Source organism: Podarcis vaucheri, assembly GCF_965113315.1.
Source record: "Podarcis vaucheri genome assembly, chromosome: 14".
In the NCBI taxonomy this organism is placed as follows: domain Eukaryota; kingdom Metazoa; phylum Chordata; class Lepidosauria; order Squamata; family Lacertidae; genus Podarcis; species Podarcis vaucheri.
In genome coordinates, this window is record NC_138752.1 from 48468202 (window position 1) to 48486352 (window position 18151).

Consider the following 18151-nt stretch of genomic DNA (forward strand, 5'->3'; position numbering starts at 1 on the left):
TCTCGCTAAGCAACTTCAGCCCTATGCAGAATCCATCGCTTCACACGTTACTAACTCCTTCCAGTTCATAGAAACAATAAAGAAGCAATACCTACATCCCGATGACCTACTTGTGAGCTTCGATGTTGTATCTCTCTTCACTCAAGTGCCCATTAATGAAGCCTTGACAGCCATTCAAAACAAATACAACCCCCCCAAATACATCCTGGACCTGACCAACCACTGCCTAACCAACACGTACTTCATCCACAATGGACAAAGATACAAACAGATAGAAGGAGCACCTATGGGATCACCCCTCTCACCGGTCATCGCAAATTTGTACATGGAACACTTTGAAACCAATGCTTTAGACAAGTCAGAACACAAACCCAAACTTTGGCTCAGATATGTTGACGACACCTTTGTAATTTGGCCACACGGGAAAGAAAAACTAGATAGCTTCCTCACACATCTCAACAGCCTACACCCCAAAATACAATTCACTATGGAAATAGAAGACAACAACCAACTCCCCTTTCTTGACGTCCTAATCTACAAAAAACCTGATGGCTCCCTAGGACACACTATCTACCAGAAAAAAACACACACCAACCGCTACTTACATGCACAATCACACCACCACCCTGCACAAATAAACTCCGTAGCCAAGACTCTCATCTCCAGAACCAAACGCCTGGCTGACAAAGACCACTTGACAACTGAGTTACAGAATCTCTCAAATGTGTTAATCGCCAATGGATACCAGAAAAACAGGGTTACGAAGCTAATCCAAAAAGAAACACCCCCCAAAAACCAAGACACAGAAGAAAACAATGGCATGGCCCTCCTTCCTTATATCAAGGGCACTACAGACAAAATCAGCAAAATCCTCCATAAACACAATATCAAAACAGCCTTCTGCACCAACCAAAAAAATAGCCAATATCCTCAGAAACCCAAAAGAAAAAATCCAGCTGGAAAACCAAGGGGTCTATGAAATACCCTGCAAAGTCTGCCCAGCCACGTACATTGGACAAACAAACAGACAAATAAATGCACGTATCGCAGAACACAAGAATGCCGTCAAAAAAGAAGAAAAAACTTCCTCTCTTTTCCAACACATGAAAGAAACAGGACACGAAATTAATTTTGCAGATTCCAAATTGCTCTTTAACATGGAACATCACCACAAGAGAATAATCATGGAAGCCATCGAGATAGAGAAACACCCTCACAACATGAACAAGCGTGACGACACGTCCCGCCTGCCAGACATCTGGAAATTAGCCCTCCCCACAAAAACCGACACCAGAACCAGAGGCACACAGAACGCCGTCACCAATCAACCACACCAGACCCAAACCCAGACCCTCTCCACAGACATATTACAGACTCCATCCAGTAGCCAAACTATAGTGGCACCTCCGGATGCTGCACCCCCCTGCAATCCCTACACAGATCTGGCTGGCACAAGGCACAAAACCACAGCTCGCCCCTATACACGAAGCCAAGCCAGAGCACAACTAAATGCAGCACAGCCATCTTCTCAGAAAAACTCTTCACAAGCTCAAAAGGTCAAGACACAAAAGCTTTAGCAACTAATCTACACTTAATGACCCACCCAGTGGTATTCAGAATATCACTCATGAAATCACTCAAGATATCCCTCAAGTAATTAAGGAACAAAAGAAGAAGAGGCACACTAATCTAGGAACTTCCTCTCTGCCCAGAACGTTGGAGGCTATACACCACACCCCTCAACAGTATTTATAGGAACTCAAACACCAGATTCTGCTCTGTTCCAGTAACAAGAAGCCGAAAGCACCAGCCTGAAGATGACGAGTGAGACCTCGTCGAAACGTCGCACAGACACCCCGACTCTTACACGGGAAGACACCCGAAGACACCAAAACCTACATTCCTGTACCCGTGAAAATCTACGAAAGCAAATATATATATATATATATATATGGTTTTTTAATGTATCATTTTCAACAATTACTAAACATACTTTTATATCTTATACCATTTTTTTGACTTCCATCAATCACATCTGAAAATTTTCCAATCTTTTTCACTTAATTTACATTTCTTACATCTACTATATCATAACTAATATCTCTCTTCTTTCTAATATTTCATATATTCCTCCTTACAAAACCTCTTGTAGTCCTACTAGCGTAAATTTGTTGATTACAGTTGCTCTTCAAATAGTTCGTATTTTCCTTCCAGTCTTCTGTGAATCTCTGGTCCCGCAGGTTTCAAATCATTCCTGTCATCTTGTCCAATTCTGTGTAGTCCATTAGTTTCGTCTGCCATTCTTCTTTTGCTGGTATTTCTTCTGGCTTCCATTTCTGGGCCAACAATACTCTTGCCGCTGTTATTGCGTATAAAAACCATTTAATATCCTCCACAGCAGGCACCTTCAACAGAACCTGGCTCAGCGTGAGGAGGAGACACAGCTCTGCCCCCAGGACAGGAGAGCAGGAGACCTTCCTTGGTGGTAGCATGCCTTGCGCCCGGCTGAGCCAGCTCTGCCACCAGGTCAGGCCTGAACCCACAGCAGGAGAGTGGGCAGCATCTTCCCTGTCCCTCTCCTCGAGCCCCACATTGGGCAAAAGATTCCTGCATTGTGCAAGGGGTCAGACTACATCATGTGTAGGCAAACTAAGGCCCGGGGGCCAGATCCGGCCCAATCGCCTTCTAAATCTGGCCCGCGGACGGTCCAGGAATCAGCATGTTTTTACATGAGTAGAATGTGTCTTTTTATTTAAAATGCATCTCTGGGTTATTTGTGGGGCCTGCCTGGTGTTTCTACATGAGTAGAATGTGTGCTTTTGGAGGGACGCGGGTGGCGCTGTGGGTTAAACCACAGAGCCTAGGGCTTTCCGATCAGAAGGTCAACGTTCGAATCCCCGCAACAAGGTGAGCTCCCATTGCTCAGTCCCTGCTCCTGCCAACCTAGCAGTTCGAAAGCACATCAAAGTGCAAGTAGATAAATAGGTACCACTGCGGTGGGAAGGTAAATGGCGTTTCCGTGTGCTGCTCTGGTTTCTGTCACGGTGTTCCGTTGTGCCAGAAGCGGTTTAGTCATGCTGGCCACATGACCCGGAAAGCTGTCTGCCAGCAAACGCCAGCTTATTTGTGGGGCCTGCCTGGTGTTTCTACATGAGTAGAATGTGTGCTTTTGGAGGGACGCGGGTGGCGCTGTGGGTTAAACCACAGAGCCTAGGGCTTGCCAATCAGAAGGTTGGTGGTTTGAATCCTGGCGACAGGGTGAGCTCCCGTTGCTCAGCCCCTGCTCCTGCCAACCTAGCAGTTCGAAAGCACGTCAAAGTGCAAGTAGATCAAGAGGTACCACTCCGGTGGGAAGGTAAACGGCGTTTCCGTGCGCTGCTCTGGTTCGCCAGAAGCGGCTTAGTCATGCTGGCCACATGACCCGGAAGCTGTACGCCGGCTCCCTCGGCCAATAAAGCGAGATGAGCGCCGCAACCCCAGAGTCAGCCACGACTGGACCTAATGGTCAAGGGTCCCTTTACTCTTAACCTTTGATAGGTGGCATCCTTTGTTGAATTTTAACTTATTGCATGCACAGGAAATGAACGAAAACAAGGACAGGTTGACCCTTTTGAGTTCTACAAATGGGTTTTCTCTCTTTTGCCTGCTGCTCGCATTAAATAAATGAACAGTGGCATTTTGTTCCCTGCGATGGTGATAGTGGCGTCTTCTGTTGGGAGTGCAAAGCTTTTCTCTCTCCCCCTCTCTCTTTCCTTTTTAGTCTTGTCCATCAGCTTAAAGGAAGATTCTTCCAAGGTCACAGTGAACAGGCTACCCTCTTAATTCGAGTCATTAGCTTAGCTCTGTTGAACACAGATGGGAACGGGCAAGCACTGAATATCTCTCCCCAGATACCAGTGAAGGCCCTCCATGGAAGAAGCTGTGAGCAATAAAGTTGAGGAGCTTCCCCAAGCAAACGGCTGCCAACTTTCTATGAGCGATCCGGCTCCTGCGCCTTTTAATGGCAGCCTGGTACCCAGGAATTCAGCAGGTGAAGCTTTTTCCACCATGGAGATCATGGTAATGGGATCATCATTGCCTGACCTTTTAAAGATAAAAATGCTTGACTGATATTAAAGGCACAGGAGCAGGGCTGGTTGGGAAAGTTGGCAACCCTAGTTATAGACTTACAGGAAACAAATGGACAGGTTTTGCACCTGTGCTGCTGATATCCACCTTTCCTACAGGATTTCTAGGTGAGACTGAGCTCAGTCAGATTTTCTCAGCCTAACCTGCCTCGCAAGGTTGTTGGAAGGATTAAAACGGGACAGGCTTGCAAGCCACGTCTGTCATTGAGAGAGGGTGGAATGTGAATGTAACGCATGATAATAAATGACATATTTTCAGCCTGACTGCCGCGACTTTCATTTCAAGCCTAACCAGAATGTTGACGAAACTTCTGCCAACTTATCCCTTGGTATTTATGCCACTTTTGTTCATGTTCCACCCACTTGGCATTAAACCTCCTAGAATGTGGGCCTAGTAACTTAGAGTACTAGTACCTTAGAGTACTAGGACCTGGAAGGCCAGGGTTCAAATCCCTCCCCCACCTCAGCCATGAAGCTCACTGGGTAACCTTGAGCCATTTTGCCAACCCTTAAAGGTGAAGGGTCCAGTCCAGTCATGGCCGACTCTGGGGTTGCGGCGCTCATCTCGCTTTACTGGCTGAGGGAGCCGACGTTTGTCCGCAGACAGTTTTTCCAGGTCACGTGGTCAGCATGACTAAGCCGCTTCTGGCGAACCAGAGCAGCGCACGTAAACGCCGTTTACCTTCCCGCCGGAGTGGTACCTATTTATCTACTTGCACTTTGACGTGCTTTTGAACTGCTAGGTTGGCAGGAGCAGGGACCGAGCAACAGGAGCTCACCCCGTCGCGGGGATTTGAACCGCCGACCTTCTGATCGGCAAGTCCTAGGCTCTGTGGTTTAACCCACAGCGCCACCCGCATCCCAATGCCAACTCTTAACTGAACCTTATTTGCAGGATCATTGTGAGGACAATATGGGTGGGGGAGGGGAACCACTTCCCACCACTGTCAGCTTCTTGAAGGAAAGTTGGGACACCAATATGATAATTAATTAATTAATTAATTTCAAGGGAAGCTATGCTGCACACACACAGAGCACTCTGCAACTTAAGGTTGGCAGGTCATGATCATTCCAAGCCTGAGACCTAGGGAGGCCCCCTGGTGATGTTACAAGGGGGGGGCCCTGGCGATGTCATTAAGCACGACTGAGCCCTGGAGACGGAGGTTAATTGGGAGAGGGGACTTGATGCAATCATTTGCAGCTGGTACCTGCACAGTCTTCTTCTGAATTAAAACTAAATTAAAGGCACTCTTGCCCACTTGGAGCTATTAACTCTTTCTCAAGGTTAGGCAGAAAGTAGCTCAGGACTCGATCCGTTCTGGGGTGCCATTTCCACCCCGAAAAGTACACAACTAGAGCACTGCTTCTGCACACGTGTGCGGCGTGATAGAGCGCTTCTGCGCATGTGCGAGTGGCGAAACCCCTGCGTTCGTATCCTGAAAAAACACAACTGGAGACTGAAGTAACAAGAGTTACGACTGTAGATCAGTGAGGCTTTCCGGCTCTCAGTTGTCTTACAGTAGCAATGACTAAAATTAGTTTGTTGGTGAAAGCTCAGGGCTGGGGTGGACCAGATGTGGATTTTTGCATGCAAAAGGACCTGTTGGTTGCAAGAATAGGGAGGATTCAATTCATTTCACCTCTAAAAGCAAAACTACCTAATTCACATTTCCCGAAACAACACTGGAACCAGAACACAGCCATCTTTCAAAATTCGCCCTTCAAATTTTGCAGTGCGGTTTTCCAGCCAAGTACAGTGCAGAAAAATGCATATTCAAGGGTAAAATATTGAAAATGTTCAACAAAATTCATATGTTAGTGAAGATAACATACCATTATTTCATCATCTGTTTGCATTTTCTTTAAAGTCCCCACAAGAATTCATCAGCATTTCTGTGTGCCTTTATCCTAATGTACACCTTTTCCAATTTTATCTACAATACCAGCAGCAATTTCCCCCAATATAATACATATGTGCATGTTATTTCTCCCTGTACAGTATAAAATTGTACCGATCTGTCATCATGCTGTGATGCACGATGACAATCTCAGCCACTAGGGGGCACAAGAGGCGCATGGATTGAGCTAAGACAGGAATCCACTTCAGAGTATAAATAGGTTTCCTTAAGAGGAGGATGGGAAGACTCTCCTCCTTCTGTCTCTTTCTCCCTAGCAATGAGGGAAGCTTTTTCTAGTAGGAGTAAGAGAGGGAGGAAAACGAAAGGAAAACTAGGAAGGAGGGAGGGAGGGAGAGGAAAAGATATTATTGCCTTTTGGTGAGAGCCTGGTGAGAGGGTGGTCTTGGGGGTGCACTGCAACTCTCTTGTAGATTTAGAAGCTGCAGAAGAAACAACACATTGTGATCTTGAGGAGGGAAACTGAGGCAGACTGGGGGAAATATTGTGGTTGTGGAGATGCAGACACTATGGGAGGGAAACCGAGGCAGAGAGAGAGGAGACGTCCTGAAGAGGAAAAGGAGGGGTGAGGGGGAGACTCTGAGATAGGGAAATAGGGGGCAGCCCCTAGTTACGGTAACTAATATTTTTATGTACACCTTCCCTAATATACACATTACAGTGGATGCTCAGGTGCGAATGTGATCCGTGTGGGAGGGACGTTCGCAACCCGCAGCGCCGTGTCTGTGCACACGCAGATCGCGATTTGGCGCTTCTGTGCATGCACAAAGCGCAATTTAGTGCTTCTGCGCATGTGTGAGCACCAAAACACAGACGTAACCCATTCCAGTATTTCCGGGTTCGGTGCGGTGTGCAACCCAAAAACACGCAACCTGAAGCGTCTGTAACCCGAGGTATGACTATTTGATTGGAGAAGTGCATCACAAAATTTGGAAAAGTGCAAATTTCAAGAGAAATTGTTTTGCGTTTTGTTTTGGCAGGTCAATTTGCAGCATGGGAACGGATGTGCAATGCATGGATGTGCAGGCAAAGATGTGGGATGCCCCTGCCCACTCTGACATGGGCCTTTGCCACTGGCAGCATGCGGACCCCAGAGCAGGGGTCACCAACCTAAGGCCCTGAAGCGGCCCACAGAGGTCGTTTGACCGGCCCACAAGCCACCCCCAAACCAAGCTGCCCACTGGCGTGATTGCACTAAGGCAGCATGGCACGGTGCAGGGACTCGCTTCCACAGCACTGAAAATCGCGTCTGTGCAGACACAGATGTCGAAAATTGCACCTGCGCACACGCAGACGCCACAAATCGCAGGTGTGTGCATGATCCAGCCCACGAAGGGATCTCTGTGGGATGGATCCAGCCCAGGCAAGATAAACCTTGCTGACCCCTGCCCCAGAGGGTTGGCCTAGAACAGGGGTCTGCAACCTTTAAGACAAAAAGAGCCACTTGGACCCGTTTCCGAAGAAAAAAAAACTGGGAGCCGCAAAACTCATCATTATAAAAATAACTTTTTTGTCACTTTTTATTATTATTTCTTTGTTTGACCCCTCAGAATTACTCCTCCTCATAGAAATAAACGTTAAATTAACAAGTTACCTTTTTGTGTGTGTGTGTTCTTCACTCCCCTTCAAAACAGTGACCAGCGTACATGCCCCCTTTCAATGCAGTGACCAGCGTACATGCCCCTTTACAATGTAGCGGGCGGGCGGGAAGGTGATGTCGGGGCGGTGCATGACTAACGCATACACCACCCCCATGCGACGTCACAGCCAGTACAGCGCCTGCGACAGTGGGGAGTGTCGGGGCGCACAATGCGCCTCCTCCCCTTGCTAGTATCCGCCCCGGAGCCGCGGCAAAGGTAAAAGAGCCACATGCGGCTCCGGAGCCGCAGGTTGCTGACCCCTGGCCTAGAAAGACCCACAAGACCTTGGCCTGAAAAGGGCACAGAATAAATCTGAGGAGCCTTTAAGGTGCCACAAGACTCTTTGCCTCTTAGTGTAAATGTGTTTGAACTTGCTGCATATCTCTTTTATGGTTATCACAGCAGGCTGTTTGCTGAAACAATAAAATCTGGGCTTGATGTGATAATGTTTATCTCGGACTTCCGGGTTAGCGCCATCGCCGAATGGCGGACTCCCTCCGAGCTCCGGAGGGAGTCGGCTCGGCAGGGGTCGGGTCCTACCGCGCCGGCGACGCGGGGACCCTTAAAAACCACGGGAACGGATCCCGTGGACATGGTGACTCGGCTGGCACCGTTATCGCCCTCCCGGCTTGTGAAGGAGCCTTTTTAAAGGCTACGGATCGGGCGCCAGGGAGTGGCGTGGTGCTTTGAGTCCTCCGCTTCCCCTGCCGGGCGCAGCCGCATGCCATCCGGCGGAGAGCGCTGGCTTCTTCCAAAGAAAATTCGGACAATTAACAACAACCCGTGAGTAATTGGGCAACCGGGCATAAAAGGAGGAAAAAAGAAAATTTTTCCGGATTTGGCACGAGCGGGAGGGGATCCAAAAAGGAAGTCAGTCCCCTCCCTGATTGTAAACATGCTAAAACAAGGACTGAGAAACCAAGATCGATTCAGAAGTTTATTGAAGACAAAAATTATTAACTCCACGATGTGAATTATAAGAACTGTGCTGGAGGAGAAGAGTCGAGGGTGAGAGGAAAAAGACAACCCCCCCCCCTGGGAACCGGGGCGATTCGGAGAGCCTGGCGAAGAGAGATGGAGAATTTGACAGCTGCCAAAGGAGCTGTCAAAGCTGGAAAATATAAAGAGGACTTTGCTACAAGTTTTTTTTTGCTGGTTAATTTTGCTACAATTTGATATAAATATGGATATAAACTGTCGGGGAAAAAGAAACAACAAATTGACTTTTGGATTAGAGGATACAAAGTTATTGCAATCCCCCTAGAGGGGTTTCGGGACATTACAAGTGTCGTATGTGGAAAACTACTCTGGGATGTGCATAGGTCTTATCTCCTGGGAAAGCTGCAGAACTGAAATATTATTTTGTCTACAGAGGTGACCATAATACAATAGAATCTTCTATTGAAGCAAGAAAGGAACTGGACGTAAGTCTTTGTCCCTGAATAACAAACCTCTGTAGAGACACTAAGTTTTGAAACAAGAATGTTTTGACAGCTGAACAAGACAGAAACCTGAGAAACCAAGAAATAAAAGAGTAAATGACCAAATACGACACGGAAAGAACAACGGGAGGAGCAACAAAAGATTAAGGAAAATTAAAGGCCTCTATTAGACTGGATTTATGAAGTTAAATATTATTAAAACAACCAAATCTGAAGAAACCGGCAAGATGGACTGAGAAAAATTTGGCTGTGGACTTAAGATCTCCAGGCCGACAACATACAGACAAATGGACATGGGGAATCAAAACCGGGGAAGGGAGGGGGAATCCTAGAATCCAAAGGCTTTGTAACCAATTTTTTGAACTTTTCTATATATTCTATCTTATATTCTTTATAACTTTGATCTTATATGTTTTCGTTTTTTCCTTTTTTAGAAAGGGGGAACTCGTGGAAGGAATGAGAGCTGATCTTGGGGGGAAAACTTTGTTTTATTATAAGACGAGGAGTGATGTTAAGATTGTGTAAACTTAAATTGGTTTATGAGTAAAATATATTAGGCTTAAATTTGGGGATGAGAACTTGTGGAACCAACTTAGGGAAAGGGGAATACAGTCGGGAGGGGAAGGAGGAAGTCCCAGAAAGAAGGTTATGAAAAGAAGGGTCTAAGCTAGTCTCTCTTTTTCTTTCTTTTCTTTATCTTTTTTATCTTTTCTATTCTGTTATTATTGGAAATTTTAATAAATATGATTATAAAAAAAAAAAGATAATGTTTATCTCCAGGCCAATAAAGAGCACCGATTGACTTCAACGCTCTGAGAAAGTCTTAAGCAGCCCAGGTTTTTCGACTGCTCAGCTCTTTGATTTCACAGTTCAAGCTTGTCGAGAAACAGACGCCAGCCCAATTGAAGCCCACTTGTACACGGCACGCAATGGGTTGTTGGTGCTGGCATTCGACCAATCAGAAGGCTATGGCATGGCTTGTGAGAAAGCTCCATATTGCCTGCACTGCTTGGCAGCAACTCCCCAAGATTTCAGGGTGGGGGGCATTCTGGATTGACCCCGGGACCGTCTGCATGCACGACAGATGTTCTGCCACTGAGCTTTGAACCTTAGGAAGAAAGGGATGGTGTTGCCTTATGGACCATCTAGCACAGTATTGTCTGCACTGACTGGCAGCACCTCTCCAGGGTTTCTACTATGGTTCTGGAAACTGGAGAGTGAGGAAAGCAAAATTCCCTCCACACACAGCCCGGTGGGGCAGGCAGGGAGGAGATATGTCCAATCTGGTTTTCAAAAAAAAAAAAAAAAGATACTGCAAGGAAGAGAGACCTGCCCGGCTGGGTACATTTATCATAGAATACGATACGATGCAATACAATACAATACAATACAATACAATACAATACAATACAATACAATACAATACAATACAATATGATAATCTTTATTGCCATTTTCCCATACAGAAGAAAGAAATTGAAAAAATCTACATCAGACATTCAAAAACCAACAAGCCTGCTATCCCCCTAAAAACTCTGATAAGATAAAGGGACCCCTGACCATTAGGTCCAGTCGTGGCTGACTCTGGGGTTGCGGCGCTCATCTCGCTTTATTGGCCGAGGGAGCCGGGGTACAGCTTCCGGGTCATGTGGCCAGCATGACTAAGCTATTTCTGGCGAACCAGAGCAGCGCACGGAAATGCCGTTTAGCTTCCCACCGGAGTGGTACCTATTGATCTACTTGCACTTTGACGTGCTTTCGAACTGCTAGGTTGGCAGGAGCAGGGGCTGAGCAAAGGGAGCTCACCCTGTCGCCAGGATTCAAACCACCAACCTTCTGATTGGCAAGTCCTAGGCTCTGTGGCTTAACCCACAGCGCCACCTGCGTCCCTAAAAACTCTGATACCCCATAATTAAATAAAATATACTCCCACAGAGACTACCTTACACTGTGTTTAAAACCAAAAACTGTTTCTCAGGCGGCTAGTCCTGGCCTTTATAACCCTGTACCTTCTTCCAGAAGGCAGAAGCTGAAAGAGATCATTTCCGGGGTGCGCACTATCCTGCGCTATCTCTGCAGCTTTCTTATGGCATCTGGAAGCATAGATTTGATCCGAAGTGGGAAGAGTGCACCCAATTATTCTCTCCGTAGTCTTTACAACCCTGGACAGCATTGTTTTTTCCCTGACCGTGCAGCTCCCAAACCACACACACAGACCATAAGTTAATACACTCTCCACAGTACAATGGTAAAATGCCATCAACAGGTCCTTTGAGAGATTATTTTTCCGGAGGATTCTCAGAAAAAAAATAACCTCTGCTGTGCTCTCTTCATCAGGTCTTTACTGTTTTCCCCCCAGGTTAGGTCATCTAATCAATCATAGAATTGTAGAGTTGTAGTCCAACCCTCTGCAGTGCAGGAATTTAGAGGCACGATAGGCCTTATCTCAAACATCCTAGCTGAACAAATATAAGATGGGGGGCCCCTGGCTTACCTGTGGAAAGGATCTGATGTCTTTATGAACCACTTGGATGAAGGAATGGAGGGGATACTCATCCAATTTGCAGATCACACCAAACTGGGAGGCGTAGCTAATGCCGTAGAAGACAGAATCAGAATTCAACATGACCTTAACAGATTGGAGAACTGGGTCCAAGCTAACAAAATGAATTTCAATAGGGCCAAATGGAAGGTTCTGTGTTTAGGCAGGAAGAACCAGATGCACAAATATAGGATGGGGGACACCTGGCTTAATGGCAGTACATTTGAAAGGGATCTAGGGGTCTTGGTGGACCACAAGCTTAACACGAGTCCACAGTGTGATGCAGCAGCAAAAAGAGATAATGCTTTTCTAGGCTGCATCAACAGAAGTATAGCGTCCAGGTCAAGGGAAGTAATATTACCACTCTATTCTGCCTTGGTCAAACCACACCTGGAATCCTGTGTCCAATTCTGGGCACCACAATTTTAGAAGGATGTTGACAAGCTGGAACGTGTGCAGAGGAGGGCGACCAAGATGGCCAAAGGTCTGGAAACCAAGCCTTAGGAGGAACAGTGGAAGAAGCTGGGTATGTTTAGCCTGGAAAAGAGGAGACAGAGAGGAGATACAATAGCCATCTTCAAACATCTCAAGGACTGTCACGTTACAAGAAACACCAGGAAGAACTTTTTGACAGTAAGAGCTGTTTGACAGTGGAACGGTCTCTCTCAGGAGGTTGTGGACTCCCTTCCTTGGAGGTTTTCAAGAAGTGGTTGGATGGCCATCTGCCATGGATGCTTTAGCTGAGTTTCCTACATTCCAGGGGGTTGGACTAGATGGCCCTTGGGTCCCTTCCACCACTACAATTCGATGGTTCTATGTGAGTGTTCTCATTGTGCCTCAAACTTCACTGTGTGCAGCACAGGGAGACGTCTGCCCCCTTGTGTCCAAGCTAAGTACTGCAGCTATAAAGGTACAAAATAATGCTGGTTTTTCAGTACGGTATATTCATTTAGCAGTTAGGCTCATAGCCAGCCCTTAGAAAGATTGAGGCAGCTGCCTCGGGTGGTAAAATGCAGTGGGTGTGGTAAGGATGTGGGGCAGGGTGTGTGGATTTGATCCAGTTTGCATTTAAAGGCAGAACAACAAAAACTTTCTGAAAGATATGCAAACAGACACACGGGCACCTTTCAAAATTTGTCAGACTTTTGACGCCAGCCCTGGTGGCAGGCTGGTGTTATTCTCCCCATGCTACAGATGTGGGAGGAAAGACCGAGGCTGCAATATGGCAGCGAGTCCATTGCTGGGTTGAGATTTGAACTGGGGGGGGGGCGTCTTCCACTAGGAGGCAGATTTTTTATTTAATTCAAATGAGCAGGAGAGATCCCTTGCCTTTAAAAACAGGAAATTGCACCTCTGGTTGCCAACTGACCAGGGAAAAAAAGCCTGGTCTGTTCCTATGCCTTTAATAGCAGCACAATTTACAGCAGAAACCAGCAGTCCAGGCTTAAATGAGAGAGAGAGAGGGCAGAGATCTTCTTAATCAAATACTTGGAGATCAAGCAACTGTTAAGAGCACAAGAGCAGAGATCAACAAAGAAGTTGGCAGCCCTACTCCCACTGGGTAAAGAGGAGGAAATCCCCCTTGGGACACAAGGCAAGGGGTCACTCTTTGCAGCTGTCATTTCCTGGTCCCATCTCTCCGTCCCACAGCTACACCCTCAAAGGCAACCTTATTCAAATACATTTCCTGTCTCATTTCACACATGGTTTCCCCCCCTTCCTTTAATCTTCTTCTCTCACTTCACTTAACCAACTCCGGGGCCTGCCCTAAGAGACAGAAAGCAAAACTCTGGGGTGTTTGTGAGCTGATGAGACAGAAGAAAGCTGGACCCGCAGCTTCTCAAAATACATATATTCATCTGTCTGCCGCCCCCTCCCACCGGACGCTGGATTCGCGAGATAGCCTTCGAGGTTTCAGCTGCAGAACGCCAACAAGGTTGAACAAGCAGGGGAGGTATATTTTTCGAGGCCCCTCCTGGCTCGGAGGAGGACCCAGAGCGAGGATGGAGGCCGTGGCCTTGTACAACTTCCAGGCTGATGAGAAGGACGAATTGCCATTTAAGAAGGGCGACACCCTGAAGGTATTGTTGCTGTACTGTGGTGGTGATGGTGATGATGATGATCACCAAGTTTGCCATCTGGAGAGGGATCTGTGAGAGCTGGGAAGACTCACTTCTTTGTATGTCAAAATTAAAAAATAGTCCAGTAGCACCTTAGAGACCAACTAAGTTTGTTCTGGGTATATAACTAGAACAGGTGTTCTAGGTGTGCATGCACACGAAGGCTTATACCTAGAACAAACTCAGTTGGTCTCTAAGGTCCTACTGGACTATTTTTAAAAAAATTATTTTGACTGCGTCAGACCAACATGTCTACCTACCTGAATCTAGATTCTTTGTATGTGTATTGAAAAGTAAGATATACCATACTTTTCCGTGTATAAGACTAGGTCCCCCCCCCTAAAAAATAATGTCAAAAATTAGGGGGCGTCTTATACACAGATACAACCCCCCCATTTTCTTGAAACTGAGTCCCCAAAAATAGGGGGCGTCTTATACATGGGGACATCTTATAGAGGGGAAAATACAGTAATTAATTATAGCTACATTCATATAATTTTATGTTTTATTATTATTATTATTATTGGTGGTGGGGTTTTTTTAATAAGTCCTGTCTCTCTATTCCTTTCTTCTTCTTCTTCTTCTTCTTCTTCTTCTTCTTCTTCTTCTTCTTCTTCTTCTTCTCTTTCCCTCTTTCTTTTCTTGTTTTCCTCTCCTCTCTCTCTTGTCTTTTTGGTTCTATTTGTTTTAGATACTATTTTATTCTATTGTGAAAACTTTAATCAAAATCTTTGGACAGACAAGCTTACCACCCGGGAAAATTATGCACTTGGACCAAATCTACATACAGTATTGTTGTGGGGGGGGGTATTGGGAGGGGGGTCCGCCTGGATGATGCCCTGAGCCTTTTCCAATTGCTGGGATCCTGCATCCCAGTCTAAGAAGAGGTTGCCCATCCTGGTCAGGCAAGTTTCATTGTAAGGCAATGACTTCCGCTGGCCACTCAAGGGTCCTCATCAGCATCTCAAAAGAATGAGTTGGGTTGCAAGTCCTATATCTAAGTGCCGGTGCCCTGCCAATAAGATCAGCTGCAGTGTCAATACTGTGATCATCTTATGCTCAGGTTGTATATACAGTGGTCCCTTTGTTCTTGAACATAATCTGTTCCGGGAGTCCGTTCGACTTGTTCATCCAGGGACAGGCAGACTTCAGGCTTGCAGGGTCTGCTTGGGGTTGTACCATAATCCTGAGATCCACCACTTGGAGTCAGGCACATTTAGGTTTGATGAGGCCCTAAGCTACTGAAGGTCATGGGGCCCCTTATGTCTCCAGCTGTCCTTTGTCAACAACAAATTGTCACTGTTTTTTGTGTTGAATATATCCTATATGGTAATTTATGGACCTAATACCTCGGGTTAAGTACTTAATTCGTTCCAGAGGTCCGTTCTTAACCTGAAACTGTTTTTAACCTGAAGCACCACTTTAGCTAATGGGGCCTCCTGCTGCCGCTGCGCCATCGGAGCACAATTTCTGTTCTTATCCTGAAGCAAAGTTCTTAACCCGAGGTACTATTTCTGGGTTAGCGGAGGCTGTAACCTGAAGCGTATGTAACCCGAGGTACCACTGTAGGTATCTAAAGCCATTTGCCCATGTTGCCATGCAACCAGTCCATGCAGAATGTAGGCACCCTATATATAGAAAGGAGCAAACCAGTGATATTTTAGGGAGCAGGCTAGCAGGCAGGGGCCATTACTTACATCATAGGAGCCTACACAACACAACACAAAACACTGTTGCTGTATGTAGGTTTTATTTTATTTGTTTTCAATCTTATATTTTGGAAATGTACATCCAGGTGTGTGTTTTCCCTTTAATTTTTTTGGGGGGCCCCAAGAGAGTGGGGCCCTAAGCTATAGCTTGTTTAGCTTATACATAAATCCAGCACTGGCAAAGCTAAAGTACCTGGTGTCTCTGAGCAAGCGCTGAGCTGCACAGCCTGGGATTTGCTTTAAGTGTTCAGCAACATCTTTCACACCAACATCTATTTCTTTCTTTTTTTAAGATATTTATTAAAGTTTCACAAATTATATCAAACACAACAATACAGACAAACACACACAAAAAAAGAACAAGTATAATTTCAAAACCTTATTTTCTTAAAACTTACTTCACCGACCTCCTCATACCTCCCCTTTCTGCATTCCCATTTCAAATATTTAATTCAGCAAATCCTCACCCTTAATTTTATCTAATTGTTAACCTTTCTTTTCTTTTAACTTAATCTTTACAGCTGTAATCCACTTAATTTCTAAAACCACATCATTCTAGCACTCATTAATTTTACAATGTTTCTTAAGATAGTTCTTAAATTTCTTCCAATCTTCTTCCGCCGTCTCTCTTCCCTGGTCTCGGATTCTGCCAGTCATTTCTGCCAATCCTATATAGTCTATCACCTTCATCTGCCATTCTTCCAAGGTGGGTAGATCTTGTGTCTTCCAATACTTTGCAATGAGTATTCTTGCTGCTGTTGTAGCATACATAAAGAATGTTCTGTCTTTCTTTGGCACCAATTGGCTGACAATGCCCAGGAGAAAGGCCTCTGGTTTCTTAAGGAAGGTATATTTAAATACCTTTTTCATTTCATTATATATCATTTCCCAGAAAGCCTTAATCTTTGGGCATGTCCACCAAAGGTGAAAAAAAAGTACCTTCAGTTTCTTTACATTTCCAACATTTGTTATCAGGCAAGTGGTAAATTTTTGCAAGCTACACCAACATCTATTTCTGGCTAGCCAGAGGTTTCTTCGTTTTAGCAGTCTAACGAGGACAGGGCAGTGGGGCTCCATTGAACCACTGAAATTCACAGGCTTAAACGAGCCATGGCCCATTAATTTCAGTGGGCCTTCTTGGAGTAGAGCTTACCTTGACGCAACTCGCAGGCTTGAACACACCAGTGAAACTTCACGGTGCTACAGTTCCCAGGCTGGGTCAAGTCTCAGTCCCTCTTTCCCAGGGAACTCTGGGAATGGTAGCTCTGTGAAGGGAACAGGGGTCTTCTAACGACTCTCAGGACCCTGAACAAACTATAGTTCCCAGGAAAGGCTGAGATGAGAGAGAGAGAGAGAGAGAGAGAGAGAGAGAGACCCAAGGCCACACACTGAACATAATGGCTGCGTGAGAGGATTTTAACTCAGATCTCCCTAGTCCTACTCGTCTTCTTCTTTTTAAAGAGTATATTTATACCACATTCTTCCAGTCACAGGTTACTCAGAGTGGCTTACCAATCTGTCAGTTTCATTTCCCCACACCAGGCGCACATTTTTCCTGTTGTATATATTTGCACGTGCAACTTTGCCCAGTCGATGCATTGCTACAGTTTCCAGCACCCTTCGCAAACTACAGCTCCCAGGATTCTTTGCGGCGGGGTGTGCTTTAAATGTGCCTCAAAAGTTTAAATGTATGTTGCATATTCAGCTCCATACTGATGTAGCGGTTAGACTACAACCGGGGAGAGCAGGGTTCAAATCCTCACTCAGAAACAAAGCACCACTGGATGTAAAGGTAAAGGGACCCCTGACCATTAGGTCCAGTCGTGGCCGACTCTGGGGTTGCAGCGCTCATATCGCTTTACTGGCCGAGGGAGCCGACGTACAGCTTCCGGGTCATGTGGCCATCAAGACTAAGCCGCTTCTGGAGAACCAGAGCAGCGCATGGAAACGCCATTTACCTTCCCGCCGGAGTGGTACCTATTTATCTACTTGCACTTTGACGTGCTTTCGAACTGCTAGGTTGGCAGGAGCAGGGACCGAGCAACGGGAGCTCACCCCATCACGGGGATTCAAACCACCGACCTTCTGATCAGCAAGTCCTAGGCTCTGTGGTTTAACCCACAGCACCACCCGCGTCCCTCCCACTGGATGATTTGGGGGCAAATCATTCTCTCTCTCAGCCCTATCCCGCCTCGCAGGATTGTTGTGACGATGAAATGGCCACCTTGAAGGAAAGTTGGGCTATCGATACCAAGACAGATGTAAGTAAATAGAGACTGAAAGAGACTTTGACAAGAGTCAGGGAGCAACAATAGCACAGGGGCAGAGCTTTGTGTATAAAAAGTCACAGGTTCAATTCCTGGCGTCTTCAGGATCAAGTAAGAAAAGGTTGTGGGAAACGGTTTTCTGTGCCTGAGGCCCTAGATTGCTACTGCCATTTGACAATACAACCCTAGATGGACAAACAAGGCTACTAGAGACGGAGGAGAAATCTGATTCCGTTCACCTTTAAAAGTGAACTTCTTTGTTTTGTACTTTCTGGGCAAAATGCAGAAATTGAAGCACAGCCATCCTTCAAAATTCATGCTTCTCCGAATTTCGCATTGCAGTTCTCCCACCAAGTCACACGTGCAAAACTGCACATACGTTAGTGAT

General features: G+C 46.0%; 2 protein-coding genes across 3 annotated transcripts in view; one reads left to right on the top strand and one right to left on the bottom strand.

Annotated features, from left to right (window-relative positions):
• SLC5A10 (solute carrier family 5 member 10) overlaps positions 1-18151 on the bottom strand; it is a 514359-nt gene that overhangs the window by 358690 nt on the left and 137518 nt on the right. The gene's annotated exons all lie outside the window — the stretch shown is intronic.
• GRAP (GRB2 related adaptor protein) overlaps positions 13463-18151 on the top strand; it is a 39516-nt gene continuing 34827 nt past the window's right edge. Inside the window, exons 1-2 of one of the 2 annotated variants that reach the window (XM_082199907.1) lie at positions 13463-13748; positions 17677-17757. In XM_082199907.1, coding sequence (XP_082056033.1) covers positions 13476-13748; positions 17677-17757 — 354 coding nt within the window. In that variant the 5' untranslated portion in view covers positions 13463-13475. The remainder of the gene's footprint in view (positions 13749-17676; positions 17758-18151) is intronic. The other variant, XM_082199908.1, reaches the window with a different exon arrangement.